We start from the raw sequence: 18183 nt of genomic DNA on the forward strand, positions 1-18183 counted from the left end.
CTCCATCGAACTGTCTGAATGTGCACTTAATTCACAGTGACCCACATGGAATTCTGATCAGGCATGCTCTCAGCCGTGCAGGCTGATGCTTTTCCAAAATTCTTGTCGTGTACAGTCTTATTTCAAAGATGAAAGCACCATTCTCCCTTGACAAATTGTTTCTGTCATTATCGATCCCTTTAACTCATTTCTAATAGCCTTCCAGGAAATTCTATGCAAGACAGTTAATCTGTTGCTACTGTGTGGACGGTATGTTCCATTCAGCACATTATTCATTGTGCTTTTCTTTCTAGGATCACTCTGAGGGAGTGAAAAGCAGTACAAGCAGAAAGCCTGTCCTCAAAAGAGGGGACACTTTCTATGTGATGTACAGGTCATAAGTGAGGTTTAAAGAGTGCTCCCAGGGTTTCCAGGTTAAGGGGGTCCCTTCAGCTAAGGGAGGCGAAGGCTTTATAGAAGAGACGGCACCGGCTCTGTGCTTTGAGAGATGGTGGCTGCGGAGTGTTTTTGCAAAGGCCGTCTGATGGGACCTTTCTTCTCCCTTATTCCTGCCCCCAGAGTAGCTCCTGTGAATCTCAGAGGCACCTGCAGCAGCTCAGTCTGCAGAGGTACTCTGGTGTATTGTAGCATGGGAAACAGCACCAGGACTTAGCTGCTACGATGCTCGAATCTTGTAAGAAAGTCGTAGACATTACCACACTGTCAGTATGACATGAAGCTACATGTGAAGGGATAACATGCCTAATTATCACATCCCACTGTTAGGTACCTGCAGTTGCTGTGAAGGAAAGATGTCACTGTACATAATACTTTAAAGTGTAAAAGTAAATCAGTACAGTAGACAGTCACCTCATGGCTTACTCTGTGGGTTTACCTCTGCCCTAGAACTTTCCATATCTGTCCCTTTCTCTGTGTCAGTGAGCCTCGAAACTCCATAATCTTTTTCCAGATTGAGGGGTATATGTAGTCAGTTGTTCATTTTACAGTTATCTATATCTGGTGTGTATGGTAAACTGCTTGATGTCCTGGATTCTAAAGATGACCTCAGTGTTCACATGTGCTTGGAAAAAAGATGTGAAGTGAATAACCTGTGAACTTGGGCAGCAAGTTACCTAACCTCGAAAAAGTCTCATCTGTGCACTGGGGGCAGAAGAGAGCCAGTTTCAGATATTGTTTTGAGAGCCAAAGAGTCAGGTACATTGTCAGAGTACAGCAAATGTAACTCACATATCATAGCAGCATGTAGTTTTGTTTGGCTGGACTTTAGGAATCTGGGGGTCATCCATTCAGTGAATGTTTTTTTTTCTTATTGGCCAGGCACTGCCAGGGTGCTTTGGGAGTGTAAAGCTGAGTGGAACATGGCCCAGTTCTCTGGAAATTCAGAATTTAGTGAAGGTTTCTACTCTAGTATGTGCAGTCATAGAAGTAAACACAAAAGAGTAGAAGTTACCTTAGAATAGGAAGATGAGAGAAGGTTCCCTTAGGCGATGCTTGTGATAGCATATTCAAAAGCAGAGACAATACTTTACCAACAAAGGTCCGTCTGGTCAAGGCTATGGTTTTTCCTGTGGTCATGTATGGATGTGAGAGTTGGACTGTGAAGAAGGCTGAGCGCCGAAGAATTGATGCTTTTGAACTGTGGTGTTGGAGAAGACTCTTGAGAGTCCCTTGGACTGCAAGGAGATCCAACCAGTCCATTCTGAAGGAGATGAGCCCTGGGCTTTCTTTGGAAGGAATGATGCCAAAGCTGAAACTCCAGTACTCTGGCCACCTCATGCGAAGAGTTGACTCATTGGAAAAGACTCTGATGCTGGGAGGGATTGGGGGCAGGAGGAGAAGGGGACGACAGAGGATGAGATGGCTGGATGGCATCACTGACTCGATGAACATGAGTCTGAGTGAACTCCGGGAGTTGGTGATGGACAGGGAGGCCTGGTGTGCTGTGATTCATGGGGTCGCAAAGAGTCGGACACGACTGAGCGACTGAACTGAACTGAACTGAACTGAGTGAGTCCTAAAGAACAGTTAAGAATGAGCCAAGTGTTCAGAGCCCAGAATGAGCCTGTGATATGAGTGAGTACAGAGCTCAAATCTGACACCCAAGACGAGTGAGGGGTGGGGTGAGGAGGTGAGTCCAGACTCTGAAGGCCCCGTCCTGCCCGAGTGAAGACCTTGGACGTCACCCTGTAAGCAAGCTGTCTCAAACCCTTGGGGGTCTATGGACCAAGGAGATCAGGGTTGGAGTTTCTTTGCGTTTTCAATTCAGTGATAAGACTTTTTAAATTCACAGATATACTCGGGTGGCCAGCTGCTGCCAGGAGGTTTCATCGCTAGTGTTTGTGCTTAGGTATTAAGTTAGAGCCAGACACAGGCCAGGTGAGTTCCTGGGGGTGCTATGTGGTCAAACATTATGCATTCAGCAGTTTGAATAGAGCAGTAATTTCTCAGACTAGGATTGGATATGTTCTTAGGGGGCAAGGAACTTTTTTTTCCTCTTTCAAAAAGGATGCATGTGTTATTCACATTTGAGAAACATGCTGTAGGTGGTAAGAAACACAGCTGGACAGGTGGGTTGCATCACAGGCAGCTTTTGACTGCCGAGGAATTTAGTCTATCACATAGGCAGAGGTGAGTGATTGAACGCCGTTGAGTAAGAATAAATGATTAAGGTTCTGTAGTGATCCCGGTGTTTGGTGGTTGCCTAATGTCAAGGAAGCAGGCTCTCTCTTTTCATTTCCTGATTTGTGGCCATTTTATTGTTTAGACAGTCCTCTCCTAGGGGTTGGAAGAAAGGTGGGTTAATTTATGTAAATTTATATTAGTGTTTTTTTTTTTTTTTGGTTGTGTGCTTTTGTCTGTTCTGGGGGCAGGATACTGTTATGTGTATTTAAAGTTTTGTTAGGATTTGAAACTTGTTAAGATTTGGAGCTAATAGGTGGATTTTTTATCTACCTATGGTTTTTCTGTCTCTCATTAACAGTTTTTAATTCAGCACCAGTTAGGAGAAATGCAAAAAATATACTAAACACCGGGAAAAAAATTGTTTTTAATGGATCACACATAATCCCTGCATCAAGGGGCTTAGAGCAGCGGTCCCCGGCCTCTTTGGCACCAGGGGCCGGTTCTGCGGAAGACAGGTTTTCCACGGACAGGGTGGGGAGGACGGTTTTGGGATGATTCAGGCACATGAGACTTACTGTGCACATTCTCTCTATTGAGATTATATCAGCTCCATCTCAGATCGTCGAGCAGTAGGGGACCCTTGGCTTGCAGCACTCACAGGGTGACGCAGTGACCAGGGATTCGGTAGAGGTGGCGTGTTCGGTGCTCTTGTTCTTTCCTTTCCCTGACCTCAGTGATGGGTGCAGAGGCCCTTGGCCTGAAATAGGCCACAGGAGTCTGGGGAGGCTACTCAACTACCACGTGATAGATACTAAAATGGAGCTGCGATTGTCTGGGGGTGGCTAGGGAAACGCATCTCAGAGAAGTCCTTTCAGTTGTTACTAGGTCTTTAGTCATAAGAGAGATGCCAGTAGAGAATGAAATAAAGGTTATCATAAATTGGGTGAGTGAAAGTCGCTCAATCGTGTCCGACTCTTTTCGACCCCATGGACTATACAGTCCGTGGAATTCTCCAGGCCAGAATACTAGAGTGGGTAGCTTTTCCCTTCTCCAGGGTATCTTCCCAACCCAGGGATTGAACCCAGGTCTCCTGTATTGCAGGCAGCTTCTTTACCAGCTGAGCCACAAAAATAAGGACCCCCACAAAGTGTGTATAAAAAGTCTTGTGAAGGAGGTACGGTACTCGAATAGTGTTTTGTTTTTTAGAGCTGGCATAGGAGGGCTTGGGAACTCAGGTCGGTTCCTTCAGGCTCTTTCTCTAAGCTCTTCAGTTGTCCCCGTCACCGAGGTGATGTCACGTGGCTCCTCAACTCTCACCTCTCACTTATGAGCGTTGCTTTGATACTTTATCATAATGTAAAAATTGGAGCCCTTAAAATGAAAAGTTTATTCCTTAAAAAAAAAGTTTAATTAAGAAAACTTGATCCAAACTGTCATAAGGGTGGTTCAGAATGTTCTCAGTGAATCTAAAGGTTCACATTTTGAAATTTTTCTTTCCTTTCATTGAGAAAACCATACTATGAAAGTCAGAGGACATGATTTTCACCAGTGTAGCAGCAAGGTCATTGTCATACAATAATGTGTAAAATTTCACCTAAATCAGTGGGGAAAAAAATTAAAACTGTATTATCTGGCTCTCAGTTTCTTTCCTTGTATGTGAAGAATAGGGAGTGAGTATGACTGTTGTGGTAGATTTTTGATAAGAAACAGCCTTTTTGTTAATGAAAATTAACCTAATATAATATATTTAAGTTAATTGGTCTCATCACTCAGCTTTTGACTAAACTGCTTATAATTTTTGTAACTTTCACGTTATGAATTCTAATTACTTTGTTAGTGCTTTCTTTCTGTGAATTAGGTAGATGAACAATATTTCTAGAACTTCTCCCTGCAAATGAAATTCACTTGTTTAAGCTCACACATCTGACTACTCCCTTTAGACTAGAGAGTAAGTTTTCTGGAATTATGTCTTGGTTGGTGGTATAGATGACGAAGCCCCTGAAGAGCAGGCAAGTTGGGAATTTATAGAATCTGTTCTTAGCCACGTTCTCTCCCCCTGCTGGAACGTGAGCTGCTTCTGAGCACACTGGTTCCCTCTGTCTTCCTCCTCTCTTTCTTTCCATGAGGGGTGGCCATGGGCATGGCAGCTGGCTGGAGACCTGTCTTGTGTGGCTGCCGTAATGCTTCCTGGGAAAGTCATCATAAACTAGCTCAGGGTCTGGTTGCTTGTTGGTTCTGTGCTTGTCAACATTTGGAGTGAAAAAAAACCTATACAAGTTACTTCTTCGATAATGCAATTCTTTATTCTCTTGTTTTCATTTTCAAACTGAGTTTTGAGGACAAGATTAAATCTTTTGAAAAATTCTAAGTACATGAAAACAAAATTAGATTTTTTGAAAAGTTCTAAGTTCGTGAATTCTCAGCCAGTAATGAGGAACTGTCTTAGAAAAATGGGCTGGACATTGAAAGAGGAATCTTGCCGAGCATCTTCCACCTGTTTAGCAGGGTTGTGTGTGTGTGTGTGTGTGTGTGTGTGTGTGTGTGTGATGGAGGGGAGGGTTAAGGTTTTTTTTTTTCTCTAGTGATTTTGGATGGGGACATTGATTCCTCATCTTTTGAGATTTATGTTCCAATTATTTGAATAAAATTTAACTTTTCCTCCAAATCAGTGGTAAAGAAATACGAAAACAGAGAAAGCGTCATTATTTGAGTTCTTAAAGATCTTTATGTCATTCTGAAGAAGGAAGATTGTGCATTATTCAGCCTACTCTCAGATTCCAGATATAAGACTTTTTAAAGTGTGTGTGTATCTGTGTGTGTCTGTGTGCATGCACACATACTTGTGTTTTATAGAGGAGGGATTGGATGTGTAATAGTTCATCTTTCTATCTCTTTCCCACCTTCTTTAGCGGATATTGGAGTTTTTCTGTAATCTCATTATAGAAAGTATTTCTGTACACAGTGAGAATGGTCTGAACATTCTCTTATCCAGACGTGGGTGACTTGGCCTGTTGTCCAAGGGCAAGTCAAGGCCAAGCCGCCAGGTAGAACCAGCCCCTGGGTTGACGCGGGTGAGGAACAGAACACCCCCGTCTTGTTGCCGCCCTGGGACCCGGGGCAGAGCTGGGTCTTGTGTTGTACATTTGCCATCTCCCTGTCATGGGTGCCACTGATAAAAGTCTGTCACCTTCCTAAATAAAGATTCCGGGACACCGCGCTTCTCCTTCAGGACTTGGTGGAGTCCCCTCTGCGAGCCTGGGCTGCGTTGATAGAGGTGGGGGTCCACGGGAGAGGTCACACTGGTGAGACGTCCCCAGCGCCTGCCTTCTCAGGGGGCCACTTGTGTGGAAAGTGGAAACGCTGAGTCACAAAAAGGGCCTGACACTTCCTCACTGTTCCCACATCGTGGCAATATGAAGGTCAGTTACGTCCCAGCGGCTTGGAGACTGCCCCTCAGGCTCTGGCCATCCAGCGGGCTGTTCATGTGACTAGTTTTTTCAAGATACCACCACCCTTCTCTGCTCACGTGTTGTTTGTGGTGGCGGCTTTAGCACCATCACTGCAGAGCTGGGTGGTTGCATTTGGCCCATGAAGGCGAAACTCTTATTAGACCCTCTGCAGAAAAAGTTATCCCACTCCTGGTTTAGAAGAATACTTGAGAACTCCTTCATGCATCTCGGTTGTGTTTATTCACTCCTCTCTCTACATTTTCTTTCTCTTGTTAAAAACCTGCGTGCCGAGCATGTGCTGTGTCCCAGCCCCAGGAGCAGAAAGGCTGGTCTCTGTCCTCCTTGGGGACCACCAGCAGTCAGCCTGACACCCCCATCCAGACACACAGCTCATCCCCACGCCATCAGCCCCTGTGAAAACCAAACGTCACGCGAGGAATAAACTTAAGAAGTACAGTCTGACAGACACTCTTCTCTGGTCTGTTTGTCTTCTAAACTAGGAATTCTTGAGGATTTGCATGACCTTCTTGAATAGTAAGGTTGAGCAGATGCTTTAATCATTATCTTTCCATTGATTAAATGAATATTATTATTTGATAGGACTGTATCTCTGTAAAAAATTTTTTTAATATAAAAATGCCTGATGGGATGCATATAAACACATGTAAGCACATCTGAACTTCTTAAAGAAAGGAAATCATACATTGCAACTTGTTTTACTAACCTCAGAGTTTTGGATCCAAAGGAGCTCTTTTATGGCTCAAAGTGTGTAAGTTTGTAAACAGTAATTACTTGACAGCAGTGGTTTTGACTTGGCCAAATCACAAGAATGACCAGAGAGGACCTGAAACTGTCCTCAAGCCCAGAACCCACCCCGGGCCGGTAGGAGCAGGAGCAGCAGGGGCAGCCGCACGGTCTCCGGTACAGGCTGACGGCCCGGACTTCCAGGCGAGTCAGGGTGATCAGCGCTCACACTTCCAGGCAGGCTGATATTCTGGCCACACTTTGAGAACCACTGTTGCACAAGATTCTGAATTTTATACAAGTAGTTAGTATGATTGCTTTAAGTGGCAGCCTTACATGGTGCTCTTTTAAGAGTATGATACGTAAAAGTTGATTGATCAACATACTACACAAAACTGTTGTTACTAGACCTGCAGAGTAGGAATGTAGGGTTCATCGTCTTTCAATGTAAATACCAACCTGGCACTGCAGTTACAAGTCACCTGGGGTGGTCTCAACAACCCTGCGCTTGACCAGTGGACCCTGGCCCACGTCACAGCACAGTTAGTGACGGAGCTGGGACCGAAACTGGATGCTTTGATTTTCAGACCAAAGCCTTTCCTGTTGACCACATTACTGCTTGCTAGGACGCACATACGGCCTCTTGCCCCCTTGTCAGCCTTTGGTTGAGGCTTAGACACGGCATGCATGTCCCCCTCAGGGCTGGTGTGTCCCCCTCAGGGCCAGTGTGTCCCCCTCAGTGCTGGCTGTCCCTGTGACTGTCCGGCGTGTTCCCGAGCCGCCCTTGTCTTTCTCCTGCGGGCCTTTAGCCCACTGACTCTGAACTTTGTGTTCCTGGACCAGACACTGCACATGCGGTTCACCTTTTACTGGTATGTCTGCGTGTCTGTCGAGACAAGGTGGCATTTTTTAATGCTGAGTTAGGGATGCTGTCCACTGTCTCTGATCCCATGTAGAAAACTATCAGGTTTGGAAAGAGTTGGTGTTAGAAGAGCGTATGCAAGAAAGTTATCGCAAGTGGTCGTGAACGGCAGGGAGAGTGGTGTCTCTCTGAAGGCTCCGTGTTTATAGTGACCCTGGGATTTGGCGCCTGCTTACTTCTGCTCTGAATAGAAACTTGATGCTGGGAAGCCAGGGGAGGTTAGGTTTTAGGTTGGATTACCGTGAAATCCTCTTGTAAAGGGAATATCACTTTGGAGCAAAGACTTCCTGGAATTGTGGAGGGTAAAGTGCAGTTTTCCCAGGCAGCTGTTTTTGAGTTAGGAATTGAGCCTTGCGGCCTAGAGTGATAAGAGAAAAGCTTAGATTTTCTACCAAGTTGTAAAATAAAAAATGTGACCGTTCGGTTACTGTATGTGCTCTGTTGTTTGCATGAACTGTTGTCTTTCTGTCTGCAATTCTGTTTGTCCTTCTTTCATCTATTCCATAGACTAACTTTTTAAGTTGGACTTACAGAATGTATATGAAATGTTTTTTAAAAAAAAAACATATGAAAAGGTATAAAGTCAAAGCCTTGAGTTTGTGTAGATCTGAAATTCACATGTGCTACTTTTGCCTGTGTATCTAGATGTATGTATTTAAAAACTTAGAGCCATTTGCTCATATGCTGAAGATTAGGTAAACGGAAAGAAAAAAGATAGGCAAGGTAAGGCAGTACTAGATCAGAAACTGTGCCAAGTATTAAGAAAAGTGCCAACAGCTCTTGGAACTCTGCTTGATGTTCTGTGGCAGACCGGATGGGAAGGGGCTTGAGGGAGAGTGGACACATGCATACGTGTGGCTCAGTCCCTTCACTGTCCACCTGCAACTCACAACATTGTTAATCAGCTAGACCCAGCATAAAATAAAAGGTTTCTATTTTAAAAGGTGCCAAATGGAGAAAATGGACCTAGCCTACTGAGTATTTACTATCTAGTTTGGGGCTTCCCTGATAGCTCAGTTGGTCAAGAATCTGCCTCCAATGTGGGATACCCCCGTTCGATTCCTAGGTTGGGAAGATCCCCTGGAGAAGGGAAAGGCTACCCACTCCAGTATTCTGGCCTGGAGAATTCCAGGGACTATATGGCCCATCGGGTTGCAAAGAGTCGGACACGACTGAGCGACTTTGGCTCACTCACTAATAGTGCACCACTGTGGTAGGTCTGTGTTTAGTTGTTAGGGCTGCTGGGTTGTCACCTCATGGACTGGCCAGAATCTAGAATAAGGGTCTGGGGCCTTCAAAATGTGCCAGGCTGTTTAACAAACTGTAGTTCCAGTAATACCCACCATGTGGTGCTTATGCATCAGAAATAAATTCTAAAATAAAAGCATTGACTGGGAGCTCAAACACCAGTGGACCGGGTATGGGGAGGTTAGAATCCAGACTCACAGGTACGGGGGCCGGGGGCGGGCGGTGCGCCCTGAGCATGTTCATGCTTGTGTACAGGATTAACCTGAGTCTCTCTAAGTGACAGCCTTCAGTGCCACTTCAACCATGTGACTCACTGAGTTCATAAACTCCAGGATGGTGGAACATAGGTTTTACAGGTTATCCTAGGAGACGGTATAGACACAAATGCAGGCAGAATCCCCAAAGAGTTTGCAGCAGGCTCTCAAAAAGCTGCAAAGAGCACCTGTGCCCCTTGGAACTTTTAAAGATGACATCAAGAAAGACAACCAGCCTCATCCACCTTCCGATTATTAAATAAGTGTTCTGGGAGGAGAATTGACAGGGGACAGAGCTGTCATTCCTATGGCCAAAAGTGATTTTAAATTAACCCCTTATTACCTCTTAAAAAAAATCTTCTTTTAAATGAGAAGACAAGCTCTCGTTTCAAACATAATCTGAATCATTTCCATGGTGTTAGTATTTTTACCAGCTGTGCAATGGGTTACTGTCGGTGCCTGTTGCTTACAGGATCTTTTTCTTCCGTTTGCAGGTTTTCATCTCTGTGAACTGCTTGAGCACAGACTTCTCTTCTCAGAAGGGTGTGAAGGGGTTGCCTCTGAACATCCAGATTGACACCTATAGCTATAACAACCGCAGCAACAAGCCTGTGCATCGGGCATACTGCCAGATAAAGGTCTTCTGTGACAAGGTAAGGCCATCGACTGGATGTGGACACTTAGAATCCACCCTTCCTCATAGGAAAAGACCAGGGCCTTTCTTATACTTAAGTCCAGTAAGGATGTACTTTGAACTGTGGTGTTAGAGAAGTGGTGATGTTTTTGAACTGTGGTGTTGGAGAAGACTCTTGAGAGTCCCTGGATTGCAAGGAGATCCAATCAGTCCATCCTAAAGGAAATCAGTGCTGAATATTCATTGGAAGGGCTGATGCTGATGCTGAAACTCCAGTACTTTGGCCACCTGATGGGAAGAACTGACTCATTGGAAAAGACCCTGAAGCTGGGAAAGATTGAAGGCAGGAGGAGAAGGAGACAACAGAAGATGAGATGGTTGGATATCATCACCGACTCAATGGACATGAGTTTGAGCAAGCTCCGGGAGTTAGTGATGGATAGGGAAGCCTGGCGTGCTGCAATCCATGGGGTTGCAAAGAGTCAGACACTACTGAGCAACTAACAGAACTGAAGCAGATATTGCTGATCACATAATATAGCTGATCTTAAATTAGCAGTTCATGTTTTAGCCATGCAAAACCACATTACACAGGGGAGAAAACTACTATCCTTTTGACTGAAAAACCAGAAGGGTCGATAAGCACGTTCTTTCGGGCGTGCCTGATAGGGTGGGACGCAGGGACAGTGCGCCCAGTCCTGGGTGTGCCCTCAGCTCGCAGGGACCTGTGGGCAGTGGCCTGGAGTTGGAGCTCTTTCTGAGCTCTGTGTCCGCGGACTCCCAGTCTGCGCCGTCATTGGCACACCTCCCTCCAGGCTGTTCAGCAGGTTGTTCAGCAGCTCACTAAGGAAGGGGAAGATGAGCTTCAGATTCTTGCTGACAGCAGCAGGTCAGCAGGTGGGTGGGAAGCGAGAGCACGGGCCCTCATGATGTCAGTGTCATTCCTTTTCTCTGCTGTGATGCCTTGTTTTCTGGAGAAGAAATGGGCACTTTTGCCGGGTGCAGCGCTCAGCTGGATTAAATTCAGAAAGAAGCTGGCAGGCCCTGGTGCCCTGGGGATTGGAGACAGTGGTGTCCTCCAGAACGGGGCAGAACTGTCCACTGAACTAAGAGTGAAGATGACTCTGACTTTTCCCACTCAGAAATACCAGGTTGCATTTTTTTTTCTTGAAAATCTCCTCTTTTCATCGTGTTTGAACCTCTGTGTTATGAAGATTTTTTTAGAAAGTGCTAAGAACCCGGAAGTGAATTTGCCATCAGAGGCCTGGTGTCCTGACTTGTGCTTTGGGTGCACGGAGCACTGTGTCGGCTCCAGGGGGTGAGCCTGAGACCTTCTAGGTCCAGAGGGCAGGTCCAGTGATGTTGAGTACCTGCCATTTGCCTCGTCATGCTGTTATCAGTTGTATTAGTCTTCTGTTGTTGCTGTTGACAAATGACCACAAAACTAGTGGCTTGAAACGACACGTGTCTGTCTTCTTCCAGTTCTGTAGGTCAGGGAGTCTGACCCAAGTCTTACTGGGCAAAAGTGAAGGTGCCAGAAGCCTGATTCCATCTTCAGTCTCTCGTGGAGAACCCGTTCCCCTGCCTTTCCGCTGTCTAGGGCTGCCTGCAGTCCTTGGCTCATGGCCCCGCCACCTTGCGAGCCATCCTGCCCCCTCCTCCTCTGGCTCCTCCGTGTGGACACTTGTGACTCTCCCGGTCTTGCAGTCAGCCCAGCCTCCTCCTCTTGCTGTGGAAGCGATGGAGGCCCAGGCTCTGGGCATCAGATGTGGGTGTCTCTTAGGGGGCTCATTCCTCCTCCGTTTCCCCCCGCCTGCCCCCCGCTTTCTCACATGCTGCATCTTAACCGGGGGTAAGTCACATCTGCTCTGGAGCAGAGGTCTCTGACCCTGACTCAGATTTTCTTCCTTCATGCCACATTCTTCTTAGAGCCAAAAGAAAAATGATCATTATGTCCATGTCCTTTTTCTAAAAATTCTAGGGAGAGGTTAAAGTTTTATCCATTTAATTAAAAATTTTTTTTCACATGTGCTCACATCTTTCCCTGTGCCTTGGCCACACTGCTACAGTCCCGCCTATGTAGTTTTAGTCTCTGGAAGATCAGTTTGGATCTATTTTATGTCTTCCAAGACTCTGCTTACCACGTTCAGTTTTTCCCACAGGCTCTTTGAGCACATGGACTGTGGCTTCAGTAGCCTAGCCATGGATTCCCGTGTCAGTTCTGGGTTGTTGCGGTGGTTTCATCCTCCTCCTCACTCGGGGTTTCCTGGCTCCTGGGATCTTACAGGACACCAAAGGCTGTGACCTTGACGTTGCTGGCTGTCGGGTGTGCCTGTCAGCCATGAGTCTTCCTGAGCCTTGTCCTGAGATCTGGCAAACCTCCTTGGAAACAGTTGCAAATTCCAGGTCTTCTGTTGGATCTTCCAGGTCTGCTAGGTGGGTCTGGGGGCTTCCCTGGTGGCCCAGTGGTAAAGAACCCTCCTGCTAATGCAGGAGACGCAGGTTCAACCTCTGGGTCGGGAAGATCCCCCTGGAGAAGGAAATGGCAACCCACTCCAGTATTCTTGCCTGGGAAATCCCACAGACAGGGGAGCCTGGCAGGCTACTGTCCGTGGGGTTGCAAAGACTTTGATATGGAGTTATTTTTAGACTCTCAGAGGGAACTGAGCAAGACACAGACCAACCCCAGATGGTAACAGCAAGGAGCCTGGTGACCTTCGCCTCTTCTTCTCCAGCAGGGACGTAGTGTTTGCATCAGCTAGCAGTGGTGGTGGGAAAGTTTGTGTGTGTTGATACATTAGTGATGTATCGATAAATGTAGAAGGTGGTTTTTCATTCCATATTTTAAAATGTTTTATTGTATAATCGTGCCGAATCAACTGGATGATTTTTATTGCCACTGTTTGCTATCAGGGAATGTATTTACTGAAGAATAAATAACCAGTTCTTTAACCAAAAAAAACGTGCTATTCACTCAGTTGTGTCTGACTCTGCAACCCCATAGATTGTTGCTTGCTTGGCTCCTCTGTCCGTGGGATTCTCCAGGCAAAAATCACTAGAGTGGATTGCCACTACCTTCTCCAGGGGATCTTCCCAACCCAGCAATCGAACCCAGATCTCCTGCATTGCAGGCAGATTCTTTACCGTGGAGCTACCAGGGAATGTGAATAATTTTGTAAACAAATCTGTACCATCTAGAAATAAATGCAAGTAGGTCAAGCAAAATAGCTAACGAATAATTTTGTTTCCATTTTGCTTGCTTGCTCAATTTCAGGTTGCGTTGGTTCCTGATGTACTTGTGGGTCCAGTCGTGCAGCCCTGCTGTTCTTTGTGTAGTTCTGTGTGTATATCCTCTTTGTAGGCCTGGGAGTAAAGTTTTTCTTTTAAGTGACTGCAGATTTCTAGCTAAATATTTGCTCTTATGAGTCATAGTTGGTTGGATCTATCACTTAGTCAATGCCAAGACTTTGGACAGAATCACAGTTTTCAGTAACCACATTGGCCGTACAGGACGGTATACTCAAAGTGGGACCAGCTTGTATTTTTTTCTCTCATTTTCTTGTTATTAGACGGCAAGAAAAGTCACTTGTGTCTTTGAAGCCAGTGTGCAGTACATTAGCTGATTTTCTTGGCTTCCATTTGACCTGGCCTCATCCATTGTTGAAGGGAATTCTGCGCTCTCAGTTTTTTAAACAAGGGTTTTCCTGTGATTTTTTTTCTAGTTTAAAAATAGTTTTAAGAAAGGGCTTTTTTAGAGGAAACTACCGTAATAAGCTCCAGAAGTATAATAAGCAGTGCAGTTCATCTCCAAAGAGGAGGTATTTTCCCACTGAAGGTCAGGATAAGAGCTAAACATTTTAAGAGGGTCAGTAAACAGAGCCACGTCTTGTCTTCTCTCCACCCAGGGAGCCGAACGGAAGATCAGAGATGAAGAACGAAAACAAAGCAAAAGAAAAGGCAAGTGCACTGACCCCAGCTCCCAGTTGAACGCCTGTAAGTAGAAGTGTTTCTGCCAAGTGTTTTAGACCTTTTCGTTCCAACAGTAACTCAAGTTTGTAAACAGAAGCTAGCGTAGTGGGTATTTTCTTCTTACTGCTGTGAAGTGATAGCTTTGCTTCCTTTAACTAGGAAGCAAAGACCGACGAGGGCCTAAACTAAGTCATGCTCAGGAAGCTCCAGGAAGGAGTCCTGAGTTTTTCCAGAGTTCAGACGATTTGGCCCTCAGTTCTGGTTCAGGTTGCTGGCTCCCGTTCCTGACAAATAACACACGTTCCACCTGAATAGCTGATGATGAGATTGGAACTGGCCTAGATTTTTAAGAGTAATAGTAACACCCTTTGGAATTCAGGTTGTCTTAATTTGAAATAGCATGGTGTTCTTCTGTCAGATATTCTTAACATTTGCAGAATCTATAGGGCTTCTGTTTGGACGTTGTACTGGGAAAGCTTTTTTTTTTCTTTTTCCTTTTTAATATGGCCAGCATTCATATTCACAGAATCCCGTAGCTCTCAGCTAAAAAGAAGGAAAAGAGCACGCACTCTGCACACCTGGAGCTGGGGCATATGCTCTGTGCAGCTGGAGCTCAGACGGCCGCACCTGCTGTCTGCATGGTTGCCGCCCAGCAGATGTGGCCTGAGCATTCCCATCCGGGCTCTGCTGCTGGTCTCACAGTGCTGCTCAGGAGATGTCCCTTCAGAGAGCCGCTCAGCGGCTCGGAAAGCTCATCACTAAGCACCTCAGGGCCGGGGGCTGGGGGACGGTGGAGTCTGTAATTCAGTAAATAAAGAATTAGACAGTCACGTTGTCTCTCCGCCTCCCTGGGGTTCGGTTCTGAAGATGAAGGTCTGGAGTTGAGGTGCCTGTTCTGAGGTCAAGAGTACACTGTTGTCAGAACAGATTACCTAATGAGGAGAGCCAGGGTGAAACTACCTGTAAATTATGTTTATACAATCGTTAAGTTTTAGCCTTTCAGGCAGAAACAATCACATACTTTGTCTCTGTTCTGGATCTTTCTCTGTGTGTGTGTGTCTTTGTGTTTAAACGTGGCTTTTTCTCTCCCGCCTTTGGTAAGATGTGCGATTGATTTTAGTGCAAATACAAACACATTAAGTGTAATTTCTCGCACTTCAGGCAGCGTGACCTGTATCTGCTGTTCTGCTATAATTTAAGTCTCTTAAGGAAGATGCTCTGTAGCCTGCCTGCAGTCTGGGAATGGAAGCTGTTGACTGTGGTGTCCTCGTGTTATTTTGTTTTTTTTTTTTTTTTCAGTTTCCGACGTCAAAGTGCCGCTTCTTCCCTCTCACAAGCGCATGGACATCACGGTTTTCAAGCCCTTCATTGATCTCGACACGCAGCCTGTCCTCTTCATCCCCGATGTGCACTTTGCCAGCCTTCAGCGGGGTGCTCACGTAGGTAACCCAGATCCCAGGGTGGCTGCTAGGAGGCGACAGGCCCCAGAAGGAGAGTCTTTGGCAAACAGAAGCCAGAGCTTGGTGAGGTCTGCTCAGGGTTAGGGATCAGCTCTTTGGAGTGTCTGGTTTGGGCGACGTGACGTTCTCACGGTTAGGTGTGTGTAAGCATCATTGCTGTGGATCCGCAGCCCCAGACCTGCCGACTTAATTCTGTATGGATGTTATCTGTTGGTGTCTTCGCTCTTTAAAAGACACTGGAATGATAACATGTGGAGTTGAGTCTGTGATCTTGTGAATTTCACTTCCATGGGTCTGGACAGGAGGGAAAAGCCAGAGGAACACCAGGAGTGGGAGCCTTAATAGGATGAAGGATGTCTGAGCACTCTCCTCGCAGTTTCAGTTAGGGGACCGTCACTGGCACATGGTTGGTCGTGTCTCGGCCACTAATCTGAAATTTATCAAAGCTGCAGGCACACTCTACTTGGAGCAGAAGCTCAGTGGAGGTTGGACTCGGGCGGAGTGGAGCATGCCCTCCACCTGAGTTCAGGTAGATGCCCCAGAGACGTATGCCAGGAGCTTTGTACACAGATTCCGACAGACAGATGTTTTTGCAGAGTTCTTCAGGAAGGGCACTGCCAGGGTATTCAGTTTCTCATGAGTCTCGGGTGAGCGGGGTTCAGTAATCTTGTGCTGTAAAGGGCCCAAGAATAAACATTTTAGGCTTTTTGGGGTTGAAGGCTCTCTGTTGTGACTTGTGTCTGCTGTTGCGGGGCCAAAATCACCTTAAGCACTGCGCCAGGAATGGGCGTGGCCGTGCACCAGTAAATACTGTATTTACATAAATGGGCGTCAGGCCAGACTCGGTTCATGGGCTGCAGTTTGCCAGCTCCTGAACTGGAGGAGTTCAAGACATCTTTAAGAATCTGGTCATTGAATAAGGCTAACGGATTTTGTGTGAGATTTACATTCCAAATTACTTTCGTTTTAGGAATAATTTGTTTAAGGTCTGAAATATTTTAGCATATGCTTGAAAAACAATCTTTTTTTTTCCCTTGGTCTTAGGTCCTTCCCATTGCCTCAGAAGAATTGGAGGGTGAAGGGTAAGGTTTATGTTTTGTTTTACTAAACTTTTTATTTTGAAACATTCTCAAACCTCTAGAATAATTACAGTACAAAGAACTCACTTTTTCCTGAGCCACTGGCGAGTAAGTTGCTGGCAGTGACCCAGCGCCCCTGAGTCCTTGGTGGTGGTGGTTGTTAGTTGCTCAGTCGTGTCCGACTCTTTGTGACCCCATGGACTGCAGCTCGCCAGGCCTCCCTGTCCATCACCAACTCCCGGAGCTTGCTCAAACTCATGTCCATTGAGTCAGTGATGCCATCCAACCATCTCATCCTCTGTCGTCCCCTTCTCCTCCTGCCTTCAATCTTTTCCCAGCATCAGGGTCTTTTCCGGTGAGTCAGTTCTTTGAATCCGGTGGCCAAAGTTTTGGAGCTTCAGCTTCAGCATCAGTCCTTTCAATGAACATTCAGGACTGATTTCCTTTAGGATAGACTGGTTTGATCTCCTTGCAGTCCAAGGGACTCTCAAGAGTCTTCTCCAACACCACAGTTCAAAAAGCATCAATTCTTTGGTGCTCAGCTTTCCTTATAGTCCAACTCTCATATCCATACATGACTGGAAAATCCATAGCTTTGACTAGGCAGACCTTTGTAGGCAAAAATGATGTCTCTGCTTTTCAATACTCTGTCTAGGTTTGTATGTTTCCACAAATGAGGATGTTCCCCTGCATAACACAGTCAGAATGTTGACATCAAGGCCTTAGCATGGTACCAGCCAGTCCAGGCTTTGCTAATTGTTCCAAAAACATACTTTATGGCAGAAAAGGGTCCCTTTCAGTCTCACACAGGGTCTTTTGCTGTCCTGGCTCCTGAATCTCCTTCCACTGGGAACAGCCTCCGCCTTTCCTTGGCTTTCCTGAGCTAATGCTTCTGCAGGTCACACTCCCGCCATTTTGTAGGCTATCCCTCTGTCTGGACCTGTCCATGGTTTCCTCTTGGGGTGGATGATGCATCTGGGCAGGACTGGCACAGACGAGGCCCTGCTCTCAGCGTGTCTTGTCGGGGACACATGTTTTCAGGGCACCCCTGCTGGTGATGTTCGCTCTGGTCACTTGATTCAGGCAGGCTCTTCCAGGCTTCTCTGCTGTGTAGTGAAACTCTTTCTCCTCTTGTAGGTGTTTTGAGGGGAGGTGCTTTGTAAACATCTCACTCCTTGTCAAGCTTTTAATTTCTCATTTGCATTATATCAGCATGGGCTTGTGGTTTCCCATTGTATTTAATACGCTGTGATTCGTCGTCGTCATTTACTCTGCTCACGTGGTCCCAGAGCCAGCGGGGTCCCTCTCACTTGCTCCTGGATCTCTCCGGCTCAACCCTTCTGCCCTTACTGCTCCAGCACTTCCTCACCTTCAGGCATGGCATCTACCAGGCACTTGTTTTTCCACCCTACTCCGGCCCCGAAATCAGCCTCTGCTCTAAGAAACCCAGATTCCTTGTGGAGATCGAGCTTCGGAAAGCCGGAGGAGGCCCCTGGGTGTGCTGGTTGCTGTGATGGTGTCAATGCCCCCTGCTCCCAGGGGTACCCTTCTCAGCCTCGCCGGCAGCCCTCCCGCCCAGCACTCCACCAGGCGAGGGTCTGGTCACCTTCTGTGAGCCATCCTGGCTCCCCACACCCACCCAAATGGGCCACGGGCCTCGCGGAAGGCAGGCTTTCCGCAGCCTCTCTAACTCGTGTTCTCAGACCTGAGTCCTGCAAGTGCTTTCATTGGAGACCTGTTCTGTGCTGGAAGCTGAGACAGCATGTTAAGGTCCAGCTGCTATTCTTAAAGTGATGGTTCGG

The 18183-nt window shown here is 46.4% G+C and overlaps 1 protein-coding gene across 6 annotated transcripts in view; it reads left to right on the forward strand.

Annotated features, from left to right (window-relative positions):
• Nucleotides 1-18183, forward strand: part of GRHL1 (grainyhead like transcription factor 1) — a 50066-nt gene that overhangs the window by 22390 nt on the left and 9493 nt on the right. For 3 of the 6 annotated variants that reach the window (XM_086323507.1, XM_086323511.1, XM_086323509.1), the window contains 4 exons: nt 9734-9892; nt 13779-13866; nt 15142-15281; nt 16347-16384. In XM_086323507.1, coding sequence (XP_086179633.1) covers nt 9734-9892; nt 13779-13866; nt 15142-15281; nt 16347-16384 — 425 coding nt within the window. The remainder of the gene's footprint in view (nt 1-9733; nt 9893-13778; nt 13867-15141; nt 15282-16346; nt 16385-18183) is intronic. The other 3 variants (XM_086323508.1, XM_086323512.1, XM_086323510.1) reach the window with 1 other exon arrangement.

The sequence above is a fragment of the Bos grunniens genome, chromosome 11, assembly GCF_055505025.1.
Source record: "Bos grunniens cultivar Pamir isolate PY7600 chromosome 11, Bosgru_T2T1.0, whole genome shotgun sequence".
NCBI classification, from domain to species: domain Eukaryota; kingdom Metazoa; phylum Chordata; class Mammalia; order Artiodactyla; family Bovidae; genus Bos; species Bos grunniens.